The following is a 16271-nucleotide window of genomic DNA, read 5'->3' as shown; positions in this document are numbered from 1 at the left end:
TCTATAAAATTTATTTTGGGTGTAAATCTTTAAAAAAATGCTTAAAAAGTAATGAGGGAAGAAAGCAGAGATTACATCCATTATGCTTGCCTATGCATACATAATGTTTGTGCCCATTTCCACTATGTGTGTGTTTACAACCAGTTAGTATTGAGTGTGGTGTACACAGAATATCAACTTGACCAACTTACGTTCCAGTTAAAAGAAAAACAAACCCAAATAAAAACAACACCAAAAAACCCAGTCTAGCCAAAAGGCCATAGTCCAGATAGGATTTCTGCATTTGGATAAAAACAGAGACAAAGCAAGGAAGCAATTAAACATATTTCTGAAAAAAACAAACAAAAAATAAACCCTCCGAACATTTCCATGGTAGATTACTTAATCAAGTTAGAGGTTGAAAGAGGAGACTTAAAATGTTTATACCAGGAAATAATTTTTTTATCCATTTATTAAAAGAAAATTAAAATAATATGGCAATATATTCATGTGCTGTCTGTGAGGCAAACAATCATATCAGAACCAACTAATAAATGTATCATAAATATCATACAACAATTCTCCAACAATGATAAGTGATGACAAACGCATATTTTTATTCTCACCTAAGGGATCTAAACTGCACCTGAGGGCTCTGTCGGGAACCTGCCAGGAGCCCCTGGGTATTACTGAATTCTCATAAAACAGAGGAGATTTTGGCTGCTTTCATTCATTTAGAGGTGTTGCCAGCTGAGATTCCAGCTTCCTGTATGTTATGATGCATCTTGATCCAGGTAATAGTACTTCATATTAATATACCTGTGATCTACGTTTCTGCATCATGGACTTATGACATATTTGATTTACATAGATTACTCAGTGTGCTGGTTTGGGCTAGGGTAGAGTCGATTTTCTTCACAATAGCTGGTATGGGACTACAGTTTGGATTTATGCTGAAAACAGTTTTTATAATACAGAGATGTTTACGTTACTGCTGAGCAATGCTTACATAGAGTTAAAGCCTCTTCTGCCTCTCACCACCCCACCAGTGAGTGGGCTGGGGGTGCACCAGCAGCTGGGAGAGTGACACAGCCAGGACAGCTGCCCCCAGCTGAGCAAAGGGATATTCCATACCATATGACGTCATGCTCAGCATATAAAGCTGAGGAAAGAAGAAGGATAGGGGGGATGTTCAGAGTGATGGTGGTTGTCTTCCCAAGTAGCCATTAGGTATGATGGAGCCCGGCTTTCCTGGAGATGGCTAAACAACTGCTTGCTGATGGGAAGTGGTGAATGAATTCCTTGTTTTGCATTGATTGCACGCATGGCTTAAGCTTTACCTATTAAACTGTCTTTATATCAACCCACAAGTTTTCTCACTTTTACCCTTCTGATTCTCTCCTCCATCCCACCGATTCTCTCCCCTATCCCACCAGGGGATAGTGAGCGAGCAGCTGTGTGGTGCTCAGTTGCCAGCTGGGGTTAAACCACAACATGAGGGATATTTCTACTTAAAGATCTTTCTTCTTCGTTTCTAGTTGTTCAGAATGAAAGTAATACATCCTAAGCTGTTTATTCACCCAACATCTTGACAATTCAAATAAAGATACACTGTACTTAGGAATCTTGTTTTAGGAGGTATAATAATTCAGCAGAGAACGAAAATAATTAAGTGAATTAAGGCACAAGAGAAAAAAAAATGGAAATTAAGGTTTATGATACTAAATTTGAAAGATTTTTCCCCATTGTCTTAAATGGTACATGCAAACAAACCGCCATTTTCACAATAGCAAGTTCTATATCAGGAATGATTCTGTTCAAAAAATCAAAAACTCCTTTGCTACTTAACTTGAAGAGTCAATCAGCCCTCTACTACTCTGCCTTATATAAGGGTGTTAGAAAATCAGTACAACAGGAATGTGTTTGCATACCATTTTCTTTGTGGACAAAGGCTCCCTGAGGAGATTCTGGGATACCTTTCCAAATTGTGATTGGTTTGGGATAACCAGGGTCCATGGACCTCATTTCTTCACTGTACCTCCAGTATCTGAAATAAAAAGAAAAAATAAATTTAAAATAAGGGAGAAAAAGGCATTTATAACATAGCAGATGAGTAACTACACATTGTTTTCCTTTTAACATTCGCTACAATTTTAGCCAGAAATGAGAATAATGGATTTCTTTTCTTTTAACATAATACCAGATTACAAATAAATTTATTTGCTGACTGGACAACAATTTCATGTAAGCAGAAAGAAGATAAAAGATTTTTGCACTTTGACAATCAGCATGCATCTTGATTATAATCACAGCGATTCTGATACGTAGGACTTCTGCACAGTGACACTGAGAGATGCAACTTATGCAAAAAAATGCATTAATATTCTAGATAACTTTTTAGTCATGAAAATGACAGTTCATTTAAATACTCCCAGCAATCTTCATTTAACCACTTATATGTATGCATTATAGTAGCTTTTCATTTTGTTACCATTAAACAGATACAGTATAATACAAAATTCAAGCTGCTTTTGTCTCTTTTTGCCAGCCAGCCCTTCTCCAATTTGAAAAGATTCAGCATGCAAATTCTAAGCACTTTGAACATGAAAAAATTTTACCTTGTGATTTTACACTTACAGATAATTACTCAATAATTTATTTGTCCTTATGCAATTGGCTAAATTGCTATTCATATCTTATTATAAGTTGGTTCTAAGAATTACCATACTGTATCTCTAGTATCTCTGTGTATCCTGGTATAATATTTGGGTGGGTTATTTCATATTTTGATTTGCTCCACTCATTTAGAGCATACCAATTTATAGCCTAGTTTTCTTGGAGATTTTTTTTTCAAATCAGTTTTATTCATGTGAAAAATTTCATACAGAGGAAGCCACTCAGCATCAAGAGCTTGAGAATGTATCACTTTCATTGATAATCTGGTCACTGCTAAAACTTGACCCTTCTTCCAATTTGAATTCATTTGACTTCAGCTTTTAGAAATCTTGTTATAATAGTTCCTGATATATTAAATAGCCCTTAAGTGGATGATATTTTGTCCCTGTGAAGGTACTTAGACACTCTAATCAAATCATGTCTTTTTCTTTTTTAAAAACAAAATGGCCTAAACACTTCTGTATTTCTCCCTGTGGGGCATTTCTCTGGCTTTAAACTTCCAATGAAATTAAAATGTGGCAGATTTCAAGTGGGTTAAGAGTTGGCAAGTTACGTTAAAAAACATTTGTATTTATTTTTCTTTCTTATGCATGAATTATTTTTATAGTCTGAATTCTTAATCTAGCCACGTATGCATCAGTAACCAGCCAACAAAGCAATGATCTTTATTTTGAAATGTAACATATTTCAGAGTTTATATGGAGAAAGAAACAACATGCAATAGTAAACAAAGATCTGACATCAATACTGTTGCAACCAGATCCTGCTCATCTTTTGATTCTGCATTTCATCTTTTCTCTTTTCACATTTTCCTGTTCTTTCTTCAGTCTCCCTCTTTGCTGAGCTTAATATTCTATGTTCTAATCTCCATTTCTATCTGCATTTCTTTTTTATCAGCTATCTTACCCTTTTCTCTATCTCTCTTTCTCAGAACCCTATTTCCTTTCTGCATATTTCCACTAATTTTCATTTTTTCTCTTCCAACCTTTTCACTTTTTTAGCTCCTCTTACTAACATCTGAATATACTTTGTCATTACAAAACAAGTCTTTGAGGAAACACCTAGTGAACACTCAGAAGTCCCTCAAATGTTGTTTTTTGTATTGATGAAAAATCCTATGAAAGAAGCACTGCTCATGATATTATCTCAGCAACTGGTGCTGGAATAAGGAGCATGTCTATGGGTAAGGACATGTCCAGTCATACATCTCCTTGGCATGCCAAAGGTTCACAGGCAGGCTCCCCAGTGATGATTTGAGTGATTTAGGCTTTACAAACTATATAAATAGTGTTACTGTATCTCAAAGACTGATAATGAGAGGGGAAAAAAAAATGCAAGCATACTTCGTGCTTTTAGAAAAAGGGAATTTGGAAAACATTTGCTAAAACATATTCTTTGCTGAATCTAATCTTATTTACTTAGTAATATTCTGAAGTATTGGATGAATAAGCTTTATGAAGAAAAAATAAACATTTAAATTCTAAAGTCAAAAAACAGTCACACCAGACAGGAGCACAAGGCCTTGTGTCAAGAAGTGCAGCAAACTGCTATGCTCTTGTCCTACATTACTCAATTCAGGTAGGAGAGGAATGAGAGGGCTAAATGGTTTCTGTAGTCATCTTTTGTCCCCTCTTTAGCTTTCATGCAATTTTTTGGAAGAATTATCTTTATTTTTAAATGGAACATTTAAAATATATTTTAAAAGATCCATACATGAACTCCTTCAGACATTGGAGTATTACAATGCCATTTACTATTTGGACTTTTAAATCTTCTTACTGGTTTGGGTTTTGTGGGTTGGCTTTTGGTTTTTTTTTTTTTTCATTTTATAGCCAATATTTGATGCTTGGTATTCTATCACACTAACTTTTTTATGTATACCACTGTTCTGGGATACTTAGCTCTGTCTCGATACTGCCCTGGAGCTCCTTAACTACAGATTACTGTCAAAACAAAATAAGTATACCCGTAGCTGAGTTATATAAGGAGGAACACTGTTATTTTATACTGATTCCATTTCATTCCTACCTCCTGCCACTAAGCAGCTGCACTTATGTTATACCTTCTTGAGAAAAAGATCCACTCCTATAGTAGACATACAGACTATTAAAACCAGCAGCAGAATTCAACTGTAACTTTAAGAAAAAATTGTGATAAAACCAATACACATTGAGAAGCTTAGTGGTATATGGGTTTATTCCTACTGGTGGTCAGTATCCTGTAACAGCTCTATTATCTCTGCAAGGCTCATGTTGTTCAATCTTCTTCTAACATACTGTATTGCATTTATATCCTGCTGAGTTTCATTGTGCTTGTTAGCTCTAAGTAGCAACTTCTCCGTCAACAGATGTTTTCTCTGATAGTTCTTTTTGTCTTCTGTTATTACCACTAGTGTTTTCAGAAAGTCTTGACAATAAGTGACTGCCTGTGCATGGAAATATAAAAGGACACTGCTGAATAAAGCCTCCAGGAAGTACAGGTCACATAGGATTCCTACTGTACATATTTTCCCAGGAGTGTGGAGGTGGAAAATTATTACCTGAAAATGAACTCTTTTCTTTTTTTTTTTTTAAATCTACTCAACCATGGGAAGCAAATTATTTAGGTGTCTTTCTTCACTGTGGAAACTGATTGGCTGAAATGATTCCTGGTTTTCGAACACCCCAAAAAATTTACTTAGTTATCTACTTTTTTAAAAAAAAGCTTTAACAATATAACTGGTTGTTGCAATCTTCTGTAGTGCCATATTACAGTACTGCTAAAAAATTATCAACTGTAGTATGCTAAACATATTCTATGATATGAATTAATTTCTTAAGTGATCCATGAATGCTATTAGAGTCTCTGAAACCTAAGTACCACATAGTAACAAAAGCAGTCATCATACTTCTAATAATACTACTACAAATGTTACAATTATTAATAAAAAATAATTTGTCTCTGAGCACTCGGAATTTGCATAGGGATACGTCATCAACAAACATAGCAACATCCTGAAAACCTGTAAAATCCATAATTCAGCTAACTTGCAGGGTTTCAAAAATTAATGAGTTCTCTTGACATCTCTATAAAGCAGAATAATAATTTTTCTCTTATTTTTACAGACAGGGAAATGAAGACACACAGACAGTAAGTGACTACTGCAAGTCTTTTTCAGGACCGGAAACTAAGTCAGATTTTATAATTTTGTTTTCTGCTCTTTATTAATCATAAAAATTAGTGTCCCTTCTGAAGGGAACTGTAAGATTTATTTTAAAATAATTCCTAGGGAACTGCTCAAATTGTTCTCTAGCTTCATAGTTTAGCTGTCATTTCCTTTTCTTACCTCATTTTTAAATAGTACCAGAGAAGTCATTTTCACTGACCTTAAGAAGCTTTGGATCATGCCTTGCCTGTTTATATGCTAGGGTTTAGAAATGTGGATAAAAAGGAACAGGTGAGAGTGTACATAACTATATTACTTTGAATATTCATGTTTAAATTTGCCAGTACTGTGACTTGCCTGTTGACTTCTAAAACATAATTTTCCACTGGATATGGATATACTCATTTCAGTATATTCACACAAATAACATTTAGTTTGTAAGAAATGTGAAAACAGTATGGCCCTCTATGCAGGAGGAGTTAATTGCATCCACAGAAAATGAACTGTTTAAGTGGCTCGACTTCTTTTTTTGAGAAACAGAGGAAAAGATTAACATGCTTAGCTGATATCCACCAAATTTCTTCCTTGCAGAACTCCTGTACCAACCTATCTCCTTTGAAGAAGTAGGTTTTCCCAACATCTTCCCACCAAATTGCTGAATCAATGCCATGGGAAGGAATTCCACTTCCAAGTGTTAGCAAATCATGAGGATAACCTGGCTGGAGAGTAGTGTCCTTGAAAACCCAGAACTTGTTACCTGTACAAAAGCATATATATACATATATGTGTGTTAGTCTTCAGTACTCTCAGTATTAATATTAATAAACTCCTAAGAAATACGAAATACTCCCAAAGGGCTATAGTGGTTCTGCCAAACACAACAAAATGAAAGATGTTCTATCACTGCAGATAATGCAAAATTAAATATGCCTTACAAATACCTTGCATTTATAAAGCACCTTTCATTCAATAAGCCTGCAGAATATTGTGATATCAAGTATATAGGGATCAAACCCATGAAATGAATGAAAATGAAGTCATCTCAAGAGGATCTGTGGTTGATAATGTAATACATTTGCAGCAATGCTGCACAACTGATTTACATTTCATGAGGGAAGAGTAAATTTTAAGACAAAACAAGGTAAGAAAACATATAAATAAATAGAGGAATTACTATCCTCACAGACACCGTATACTTTTATTACTCTGTATTCTCTTTCTCCTCAATAAGTTACATTACTATAGAAGGATGTATAAATTATTTCTGAAATGATCATATAATTTAATCTTTATTTATTGTATAGTGGAGCCTAAAGACAGCAAACTGAGGTTCTGAAGTCCCACTGGTTAACACCTTATATTTCTGAAATTAATGAGGGGTTGCCTTTAGTACCAGCGGCAGTAAGATTTAACCTTTGATTGTGGGTGACAAATCATTAAAAACCAATCAGATGACTTATTACACGCTGCTAATACAAGGTAGTTGTACAACTCTATCTGGTGTTAGCACAGTGTCTGCACAAACCACAGGTTACCCAAAATGTCTTAAATATGAATCACATCTTAGTGCCTCCTGGTCAGCAATGCTCAGAGGTTGAACCCCTACTGTTGCAGTTACTACCTAAATATGTTGTCTATATAGGGGTATGCATGTCTACAGAGGCAGCAGTTGCTCCACTGTTTTGTAGTATAACCCACCCTGTACCTGGTTTTGAAGCGGATGCTTCCTGTGCTCTGCCCTGTAACTGGATAGCTTGCCTCACCAGCCTACAACTCACTTCCCAGCTTCAGTTTCCTCTAGCTTCCTAGCAAAGTTCTTCACACTACCACGATTATCTCACCTGGTTCATTATATGATATCAAACCTTTAGTCTAACACTTCCCCCAGTAACTATGTTGTCCTCCATACTCTTTACTAGGGTCTTTTCAACATACTGTGCCTCCTGTCGTATTCTTGCAACTATCTTATCCCTTTTACATTTTTCCTTTCTTCTAATTCCTCTTCAAAATACACTTCTCACCTGTGTCTTTCCAGTAGAGACTTCTCTTTTAAACACAGAAAGCTTTGGCTGAAAAATGGGAATAAAGATCCTCATATGCCCCCTAGAAATAGGGAAAAGGGAGCATAATTTGCATTTTATTAGTTATCTGAAGGCTTTGAGGGCTGTCTTGTCTTTGCATTATGTCAACCATGCCACAGGGACACTTTCTGAGCTATAGACTCCATTGTGTGGGAACCATGTGTTTACTACCTTCATCTGTGTTCCCAAAAAGCATTGCTATTCTTACTAATAAGAACGCGGAAGGAGAAGATACTCTTGGACACCACATAGACCCTTCTGAGTCACATAAAGGTCTAAAGAAGATTCATGAACATGTATATTGGATACTTCACTTTGGTCTAGCCAATATTATTCATGATGATAATATTTTAAACATAAGGGGAAAATTTTGAAAGCATATTTTGCTCAAACACGTTTAGAAAGAGATCCTAGGAGATAAAATCCTGGCTGTTCATATTAGCCACTGTACTTACCTGTACAGATATTCAGGCTCTTAAGAGGTTAAGGCACTTGTGCTGTATAAGTATTTTATAAGGAAATGGAATATTACCCCAAAGTTCTAAGATCAGCTGTATGCCAGAGTCACCAAGAGGGAAAATTTAGAGAGCTGTATTGCAGTTGGCATTATGTTTTAGCTATCCCTCAGTGTATTAAATATTTGGTTTAAAGGGATGTGTTTTATAATCTCCCTGTTTATAATGTAATGATTTAAAGAATGCTTTCATTTTATCACAGTTTTAATTAGAAGAGGGGATATAGTTTCAGTTCCTCCCATGCTGGGTTTCCAGAGTAAATTTTTTATCAGCTTCTTTACAGCTGCTTGTCACCCACTTCCAAGCACAGACAGTACAGATTGCTCAACAGACACATCTTCTCACCCCTGCCAGCTGAAGGAAGAAAGGGTTCAAAGAATGAGTATGTAGAGAGCCATTTAAGTACTGAAAATAAGAGAGACACAGAGATCTATAAAGAACAGTCATGGAAAACTCTCATCTGTGCTGACCTGGGATTAAGGTCTGTGCTAACCTGATATTTACCTTTACTGAGATTCCTTACAAAATTCCCTTATAGGGTTTGATCATTACAGGGGTGAGCATCTTCTGTCACTCACTGCCCCTTCTCCCATGTGGTTTATCCTTTTGCCAGTTCACATGACCAGACACAGAAGGCTTCAGATTGTAATGGCAGTTTGAAACGCAACGATGAGAGAAATCATGCGTTTTGGACCTTACTAGTTGGTACTTATGGTGTGAACAACAGATGGCATCCAGTGAATGATACTGAGCCAGCTCATTTCTGTTTCAGAAGATCATTCAAAATGACAGCTGTTGCACAGCATTGAGAGGCATATGCTGTGATGTATGTAATGCCGTTACCTTTCTCTGTGCCTCACAAGGACTAAAAGTAACAGCAATTGTTAGAAATACATCATTATCAGCCATTCCCAATGAGTCACATTTAGCTATTAACAAGATCAGGTCATACCTAAATAAGGGTTGAGCACACACCATTACAAGAGAAAGCACCACTAAGCCATGTATTCACTGCATGTTCACATATACTGAAATAGAAGGAAAGTGTAGATGTGGGAAAAAAGGACTTAAGAAACTGAATTCTTCTTGACATAATTTCTTACTAAGAAGAAAATTATTTCTCAGTGTGCTGGATCCAGTCAAGAAAGAGTTAACTCCCTTTACCGTGGCTGCTAGGAATCTGTTCCTGGATGCAGAGAGCAGCACTGATAAGTTCTCAGCTGGCACTGGGCAATGCCTGCACCGAATTCAAGGTCTTTCTCCCCTTCTGATCCTGCAGCTGCGTTCCCAGCTCTCGCGGTCTCACTACAGGCAGTGCTGGGACACACAGTTCAGGCACCTGACCCAAACTGACCAAGTATTTCATTCCATAGTACGTCATGCTCGGGGCAGAGGAGAGGAGGGGGTCGGGAGCCATTGCTCTCCCACTTACTCTCTTGCTTGTTCACCCCAGTACACGTGCTAACCCTCACCCTGACCCCTGCGTTAGCTGCTTTGCTAACTCCTGTGCTGGCTCATTCGTGAGGGAGTTGGTGGGTTTGTTTAGTTTTCCTGGTCTTGCTATCGCTGAGAGGGTTCACTTGGGGCCTGCTGCGGTAGCTCTCAGGCTCCGGCCATCAGGCTGCAATCGCTCTTGGGCTCTCTGGCTCTGACTCTCACCACTCCGCATTTTGTTCTGCACTGCTCAGTGGGTGGTGAGAAATTGTATCATATGTTTTATTTCTTTTTCTTAAATTATTTATTATTAGTAGTATTTGCATATATTAATTTAGATTTAATTAGTAAATAGTTCTTATCTCAATGTTACAAGCTTCCTTATTTCTTTTTCCTCCGATTCGTCCCCTCCACTGGAGGAGGGGAGGGGCATTTGTGAGAGCGGCTTCGTGGTATTTTGCTAGCCAGAGTTAAACCACGACACTGGGTAAATAGAGAAAATAAAGTTCAGTGTATTTTATGGAGACAGTAGGGCATTGAGAGCTCTAACATATGTGGGCAAGACTTTTATTGATTCCAACTAGAGGGAACTGTATTTAATATTTGCTTTGGAGACATGTTTAGTCTGCTACAACTGTGTTGACTGTTGACGGGAAGGACTGTATATAAAAAATCCAAATGTTCCATCTGGCTGACAGTTTTGACTTTGGGTTTTTTTTCCTGTTTGTTTCTGTCTTTGTTACAGGGGTTTTAAGCTGGTTTGTTGTTGGTTTAGCAAGGGTTTGTTTTTGTGGTGCGGTTTGTTTTTTTTTTTCTTCTGTTTAGATTCTGTCCCTCAGCTGGAGGAAAGTGGGTGGTTGTTGATCAGAGGATTTCCAGAAAGTCAGAAAAAAATGAGAAGCTCTCAAACAGAGAACTATATATTAGGAGGAGTTAAAGCTGAAAATCAGTGCAAAAGATGCTTGATTATGATGAGAAATAGCTCCTTTTATTTCAAATATATTTCTGTATCTTAAAACATATTAAAAACAAATACTTAAGTCCGTGTGCTTTTCTTTAGCTCACATTTCCTTTCCACTAGTAAATAGTCAATGTACTTTATTCATTTTTATTTTACTGGAAAGAAAGAGTATATGACAAAACTAATCTTGTTATAATTTGAATCTTATAGGTAACTGATGCTTGTTCAGAGTCCTAACCTATGCCCTTGGCAGAAATCTCCACTGTATTTATTTTACGAAGTTGTTTTTTAAGCTCTGGTTGGTAGTTTGTTATTCTCAGAGAGAATAAAGCACCACATGTTTCATGAAGTCTGGCCAACCTTCAGAATGTTTCATCTCTCTGCTTTTAATCCCCAACGTAAGATCTAATACAATAACACTCAGAATGGTAAGGTCACAAGCTGAGAATGAAGCAAGTGATAAAAAAGTCAAAATGTCTTACTTTTTGCAATAATGCTTTTTTTGGAAACAATTGAGAAGGATGAACTGTGACTGCAATTATTTGAAGCCACTCAACATCTCTCCCTGACATTCTAAAAAAATTACTGGAAATAAAGGGTGTCTATTGTTATGCTTCACTTAAAATATTGAACGCCTAACTCCAGATATACTTCAGACTATTTAACTACCTACTGACGACTGCAAACAATTATGCAGTCTTTAGCAACTGCAGTTCTTCCTTTGTATGCTGAATAGTTGTTCTCCTGGGTTGTCAACAACCAAGCGTTCTGTTCATATTATATGCAATTAAGATATGCATGGAGTGCAAGACCTGTGTGGGATATAGCATATAATCACTGTAAGTGTTACAGTGAAGAGACAAATCCCCAAAAATTTTAGGAATTGTATTCATCAAAACCAGTTAAAATTTTAATATTTAATTCTGAAGGTTTTTTTCCTCTAGTTACCCTTGTTCTTAATTTTCATCTTTCAAGCAGGGTCAAGTGTCTTCTTACTAGTACCCCCATATTACTATTCATGATTCCTTCTTTCTCATTCCCTATTTCCCCCATTAAGTTTCTGTCATTTCCCTCTCCATGATCCGACACTATAGTAAACCTATTTTTCAAAATAAAACTGTCAAGCAGTGGGATGAGTGCATCTGAAAGTTATGATGGTGGCACTGGTAGTATGAATTTTACAGCAGCCTTTCTATAGCTACATTTGGTTTACCATAATATTCAACAGCACAGATGGCTTGACAATTTCATTTTTAACACCATATAAATTCCCACAGGTACGTGTAATAAATTTTACTATTCACATTTCCTCATTAAAGAAAGAAAAAAAAAAAAAAGGATCATTCTGGTTCCATCTTCTTACCATTCAGCATGGACACCAGCAGTGAATAATAACAAGAATGTAAACATCTGCTTTTTATAAGCAGCCACCTACCAGATTGCTATGTACTTTATTAGCATTATGAGGCACAAGGAAGCAGGCCAAGTATCTTAAGCAACCTGTAATAAGCAAGCATCACTTTGCATTGTAAGTACACTACTGATAGTTTACAACTGTTTTTTTCTCATGTAAATAAATATTAACAAAAAAAAAGGACATAAAAGTTAAAATGGTAAATCAAACCCAACGAAATTTGAAACCCAAAGAAGACACTTGATCTAACAGTCTTGAACTTGATTCAGCTTGATTATCTATAGACATCTAACACATTATGCATGATGTCACAGGTTCCTCGAGTATTCTCAGGAGAGAAATGTCAAATATATATATAAATATACTGATATATTTTATTAGCGCAAGTTAAGAATAACTGCATTTCTCATAGCAAATACATAAGCTATAAAGACATTCCAATAAATAAGTGTTACATCCTGAGCTGCCAATTTATATCATTTACCTAGGGCTAATATTTAACAACATGGCTCCCACTAAAAATAAATGTTAGTATTTATTAATTTATAGATTTTGCTAATCCATATTTTTATTACTGTAAAGAAGTCTACTAATATCATGAATCCAACTGTATACACAAAAGGAGGAAACAATCTGTTAATTAAAAAAGTAATAAAAATTTATACTTGTTTTACAGTTTCAATCAACTCTTTCAAATTTGATGTTTGCTGCCCTGAAAGACAAGGACTAAAACAAATAAAACAGAGCATAGATTATTGAAAATAAATGAGATTTGTGGATTTCTAAAGAGATAAAAGGAATGTTTCAATCCAGAATGGTTCACGAGTTTTATCCTGAGTGCATCTTAAAATGTCACTGGCCTAACAGAATATTGTTTATACTGAACTTATGATAGTGTAGACATGTAGGGAGAAGCAAGCTGGCAATTAATCACTAGCAATTGCAGATGAGTAAATTGGCTTAGTCCTTTCTTCATCTTCTTCAGCGAGTAGGGATATTTTTTTCACATATATGAAAGCAGGAGTGAAAAAAACAATCAGTCACAGGAGGGCCTGTTTCACCCTAGTAAAAAAGCCTACACAAAGTGAGTGAAAGAGCAACGGAGTTGGAAAGTGTGCCTGGAACCTTCCAGCATCTGCAGAAGAAGCAGTGGCTGTTCTGAAAGGATGGTATTTCTAGACTGACCCATTTCTCCAGCACACACCAGAAATACAAGAATCTATATCTCACAGGACACTGGATGTTACTGGTATCTTGAGAAGAAGTTTTAGAGGCTTTATTTTAAAATCTGCAAGTAAATTCTGTCTTCATTCAAACATCACACTTTCTTGCCATAATGAATGGAGCATCTTAAAATCAAGTTATCTAGAAAATATTTTCCTGAAAGAACAGTGCCATTATTCCTGTCCGAGCTCTCTGATGGCACTCACGCCATCTTTTCTATTTTTTCTCTGAATAATGACTAAATGATAGCTTAGATACATGCTTTCTGAACACATATGCATGTTAGATTTCAGATTTTAAGCTACTTCTAGAACTTAGTGGTTTTGGCCAGTTTTAGATTGGTAAAGCACACTACCTGGATAACATGTTCTACCTGCTCATCATCTTAGCAACAATCAACTTGTCTGTGCCTAGAGCCTGTGGGAGGAAAACATATACTCTTTTCCCAGGAAGAAATGACACAATGATTGTTGCCTACAGTCTATTTATATAGACTTCTCCAATCATGTTCCACATGATTGGAACCAAAATCCTTAATTAAAAGGAATTTTCAAGGACACACATACAGAAGACTCACCTGAACCTATTGATTCTGTGGCAGTGGAAAAACATGAATTACACTGATAGACAAACAGCATCAGGTAGATATCAGAAATCATGAAGAGGAAGTGGCAGATAAACAAAAATTCAGGAAAATCGCACAAGAAAATGCAAGGACTTTTGACTTTGGCAAACAAAAGGACAATACACATGTCACTGGGAAAATAATGAAAGGAACTTTGAATAGAAAGAAGGTGGAAAAATAGCTGCAGCAGAAAATTCAATTATCATATTATATCAGCTAGATAGCAGAAAGCTAGCTGGACTGAAATCAGAGACCATAACCTGGGGATGATAAGGAAGGAAAAGAACAAAATCTTCTGGCTTCTAAAAGCACAGTCTTGCTGCTTCTGCTTGCTTGATTTAATCCTAATTATTGAATTTCCCAGGTAGAAAACAGAGAAGTTCCTCTTCTCCTTTTCTTTGTTATCAATAACCTACAGACTACTGAATCAACTCATTCCTCTAAGGCCTAACAGGAGTCAGTCAGCATTGGGTGAAGAGTTAAATAATGATAAAACACATTGTAAGGGTGAGGAAAAGCCAGCAGATATAAGAATAAGCTTGATCATTTCTGTCTGAAGCTCAGGTAATAGATTCCAGCATTATTAAGGTAGAGGGCTGGAATGCATAGGGTAGTTCCTTTGCTCTGTGTAACAGTGACGAGCAAAGAAATATCTAAGGAAAAATATTTGTATCCTCCCATGGACCCAAACATCAGGCCGAGGGATGGAGATTTGGAGGTGCCTTGATCATGATTCCTGATCTTCTCAAGTTCCCAGAGTTTATGACATGAAATTTATTTTATGACAACAGAATTAAAAGCATACGTAATATTGAAGTCATGTAAATAGAAAGTGTACCATACAAATGTAATTTTCCTTACGATTCACTCAAAAGGTACACAAGTACATAAACTTCATCTTCATTGTACTGTTATGCAATGTTTCTGCATGTTGTTAAACATTTTCCATTTAGCATTCCCAAGATGATAATGTTGCTATAGTGAATGAAATATTTCTATCTCCCTGTTAATGATTCCACTTATATAAATTAATTAATTTTTGATATAACATCTTAAAAAAAAAAAGTACTTTTTTGTGATGAGTTAACAAGGGAATCCCTCATGACACTAAATAGCTGAATAATTTTCACATATCTATTCAGTTTCTTTTCTTCTCCCAAATTATTATGTTATAAAACATACATTACATGGTTTTCACTCTTTTGTTGCTGAATGGATATTCATTTAACATCTAGGATGATTTTCTCATTAGATCTAAATTAGATACATGTTCAGGAACTTTAATTTTGAAGAACGGCTGATGCTTGCAGTGAAACTTTGAAAAGAATTATTAGCAACATTTCAATTCACAAAACATTTTCTGCAGTTTACACTTCTTTAAAAATACTAAATACACATCTATGAAAAAAATATTTACTTTTCCCACCTAAAACTCCAAACATCACAGCTTTCAGATTAAATAAGTACAGTGCAGTACAGTGAGATATATGTAGCACAGATGACACATGTATGTAAATTTAATTTGTAAAAAGGAAAACAAGCACAGAGAACCCCACACACACAAAAAAAGGAACTATGTTCATTCTTGCTTCCTAATCCATATTTTTCAAAAAAGATTTCATAGTATATCACTGCATTGTTATGTCTCTTATTCATAAGACCAAATTTTAACTGAGAATGTAAGAGTAAATGATCTGATACTCTGCAGGATAATCATAAATTAAAGCTGTATTTGCCAAAATAAGAAAACATAACTCATCTACTTTTCATTTAGCTACCAATCTGCAACATGATTTACAAATCAGTAGTAAAAATAAGCAACATATATTCCAAGAAATCATCACAGCTGGAAGTACTTCACAAAATCTTATTTTCTTCTTTTCTTACCTTTAAAGAAGACAAAATTCCCCTCACTGTTTTCATAAACTGCATCAATGCTGGGAGGCAGTCCCCTCCAGAAGTAGGTGATCTGCATGGGGTATCCATCCATCACCCTGTTGTTTCTGACTCGCCAAAACCACTGATCCTGGAAACCAAATATACGTCTCTTACTATGCTTTGAGGCATTTACATGCGTTCAGCTGCTGTCTTGAAAACACTGAATAGACTCTCCTAGCATTTTTAGAGCATGACCTTTTGCTGTTTGCATAACCATATTTGTGTTTGCATTCATGTCACATCCACGCATTACAAATGTGTGGGAACTAGTTGTTCCCT

The 16271-nt window shown here is 35.9% G+C and overlaps 1 protein-coding gene across 1 annotated transcript; it reads right to left on the bottom strand.

The window, feature by feature from the left end:
- Positions 1-1910: 1910 nt before the first annotated feature.
- Positions 1911-16029, bottom strand: LOC104513474 (matrix metalloproteinase-16-like; the record flags this gene model as incomplete). The annotated part of the gene is made up of 3 exons (XM_010156833.1): positions 15942-16029; positions 6407-6557; positions 1911-2026 (listed from the first exon to the last, which is right to left on the bottom strand). Coding segments are annotated over exons 1-3 (355 nt in total), but the record flags the coding sequence as incomplete, so codon positions are not given.
- Between the last annotated feature and the right edge of the window lie 242 nt (positions 16030-16271).

Source organism: Eurypyga helias, unplaced genomic scaffold, assembly GCF_000690775.1.
Source record: "Eurypyga helias isolate BGI_N326 unplaced genomic scaffold, ASM69077v1 scaffold39918, whole genome shotgun sequence".
Lineage (NCBI taxonomy): Eukaryota > Metazoa > Chordata > Aves > Eurypygiformes > Eurypygidae > Eurypyga > Eurypyga helias.
Note: the sequence above shows the minus strand (reverse complement) of the source record. Positions and strands in the feature narration are given on the sequence as shown.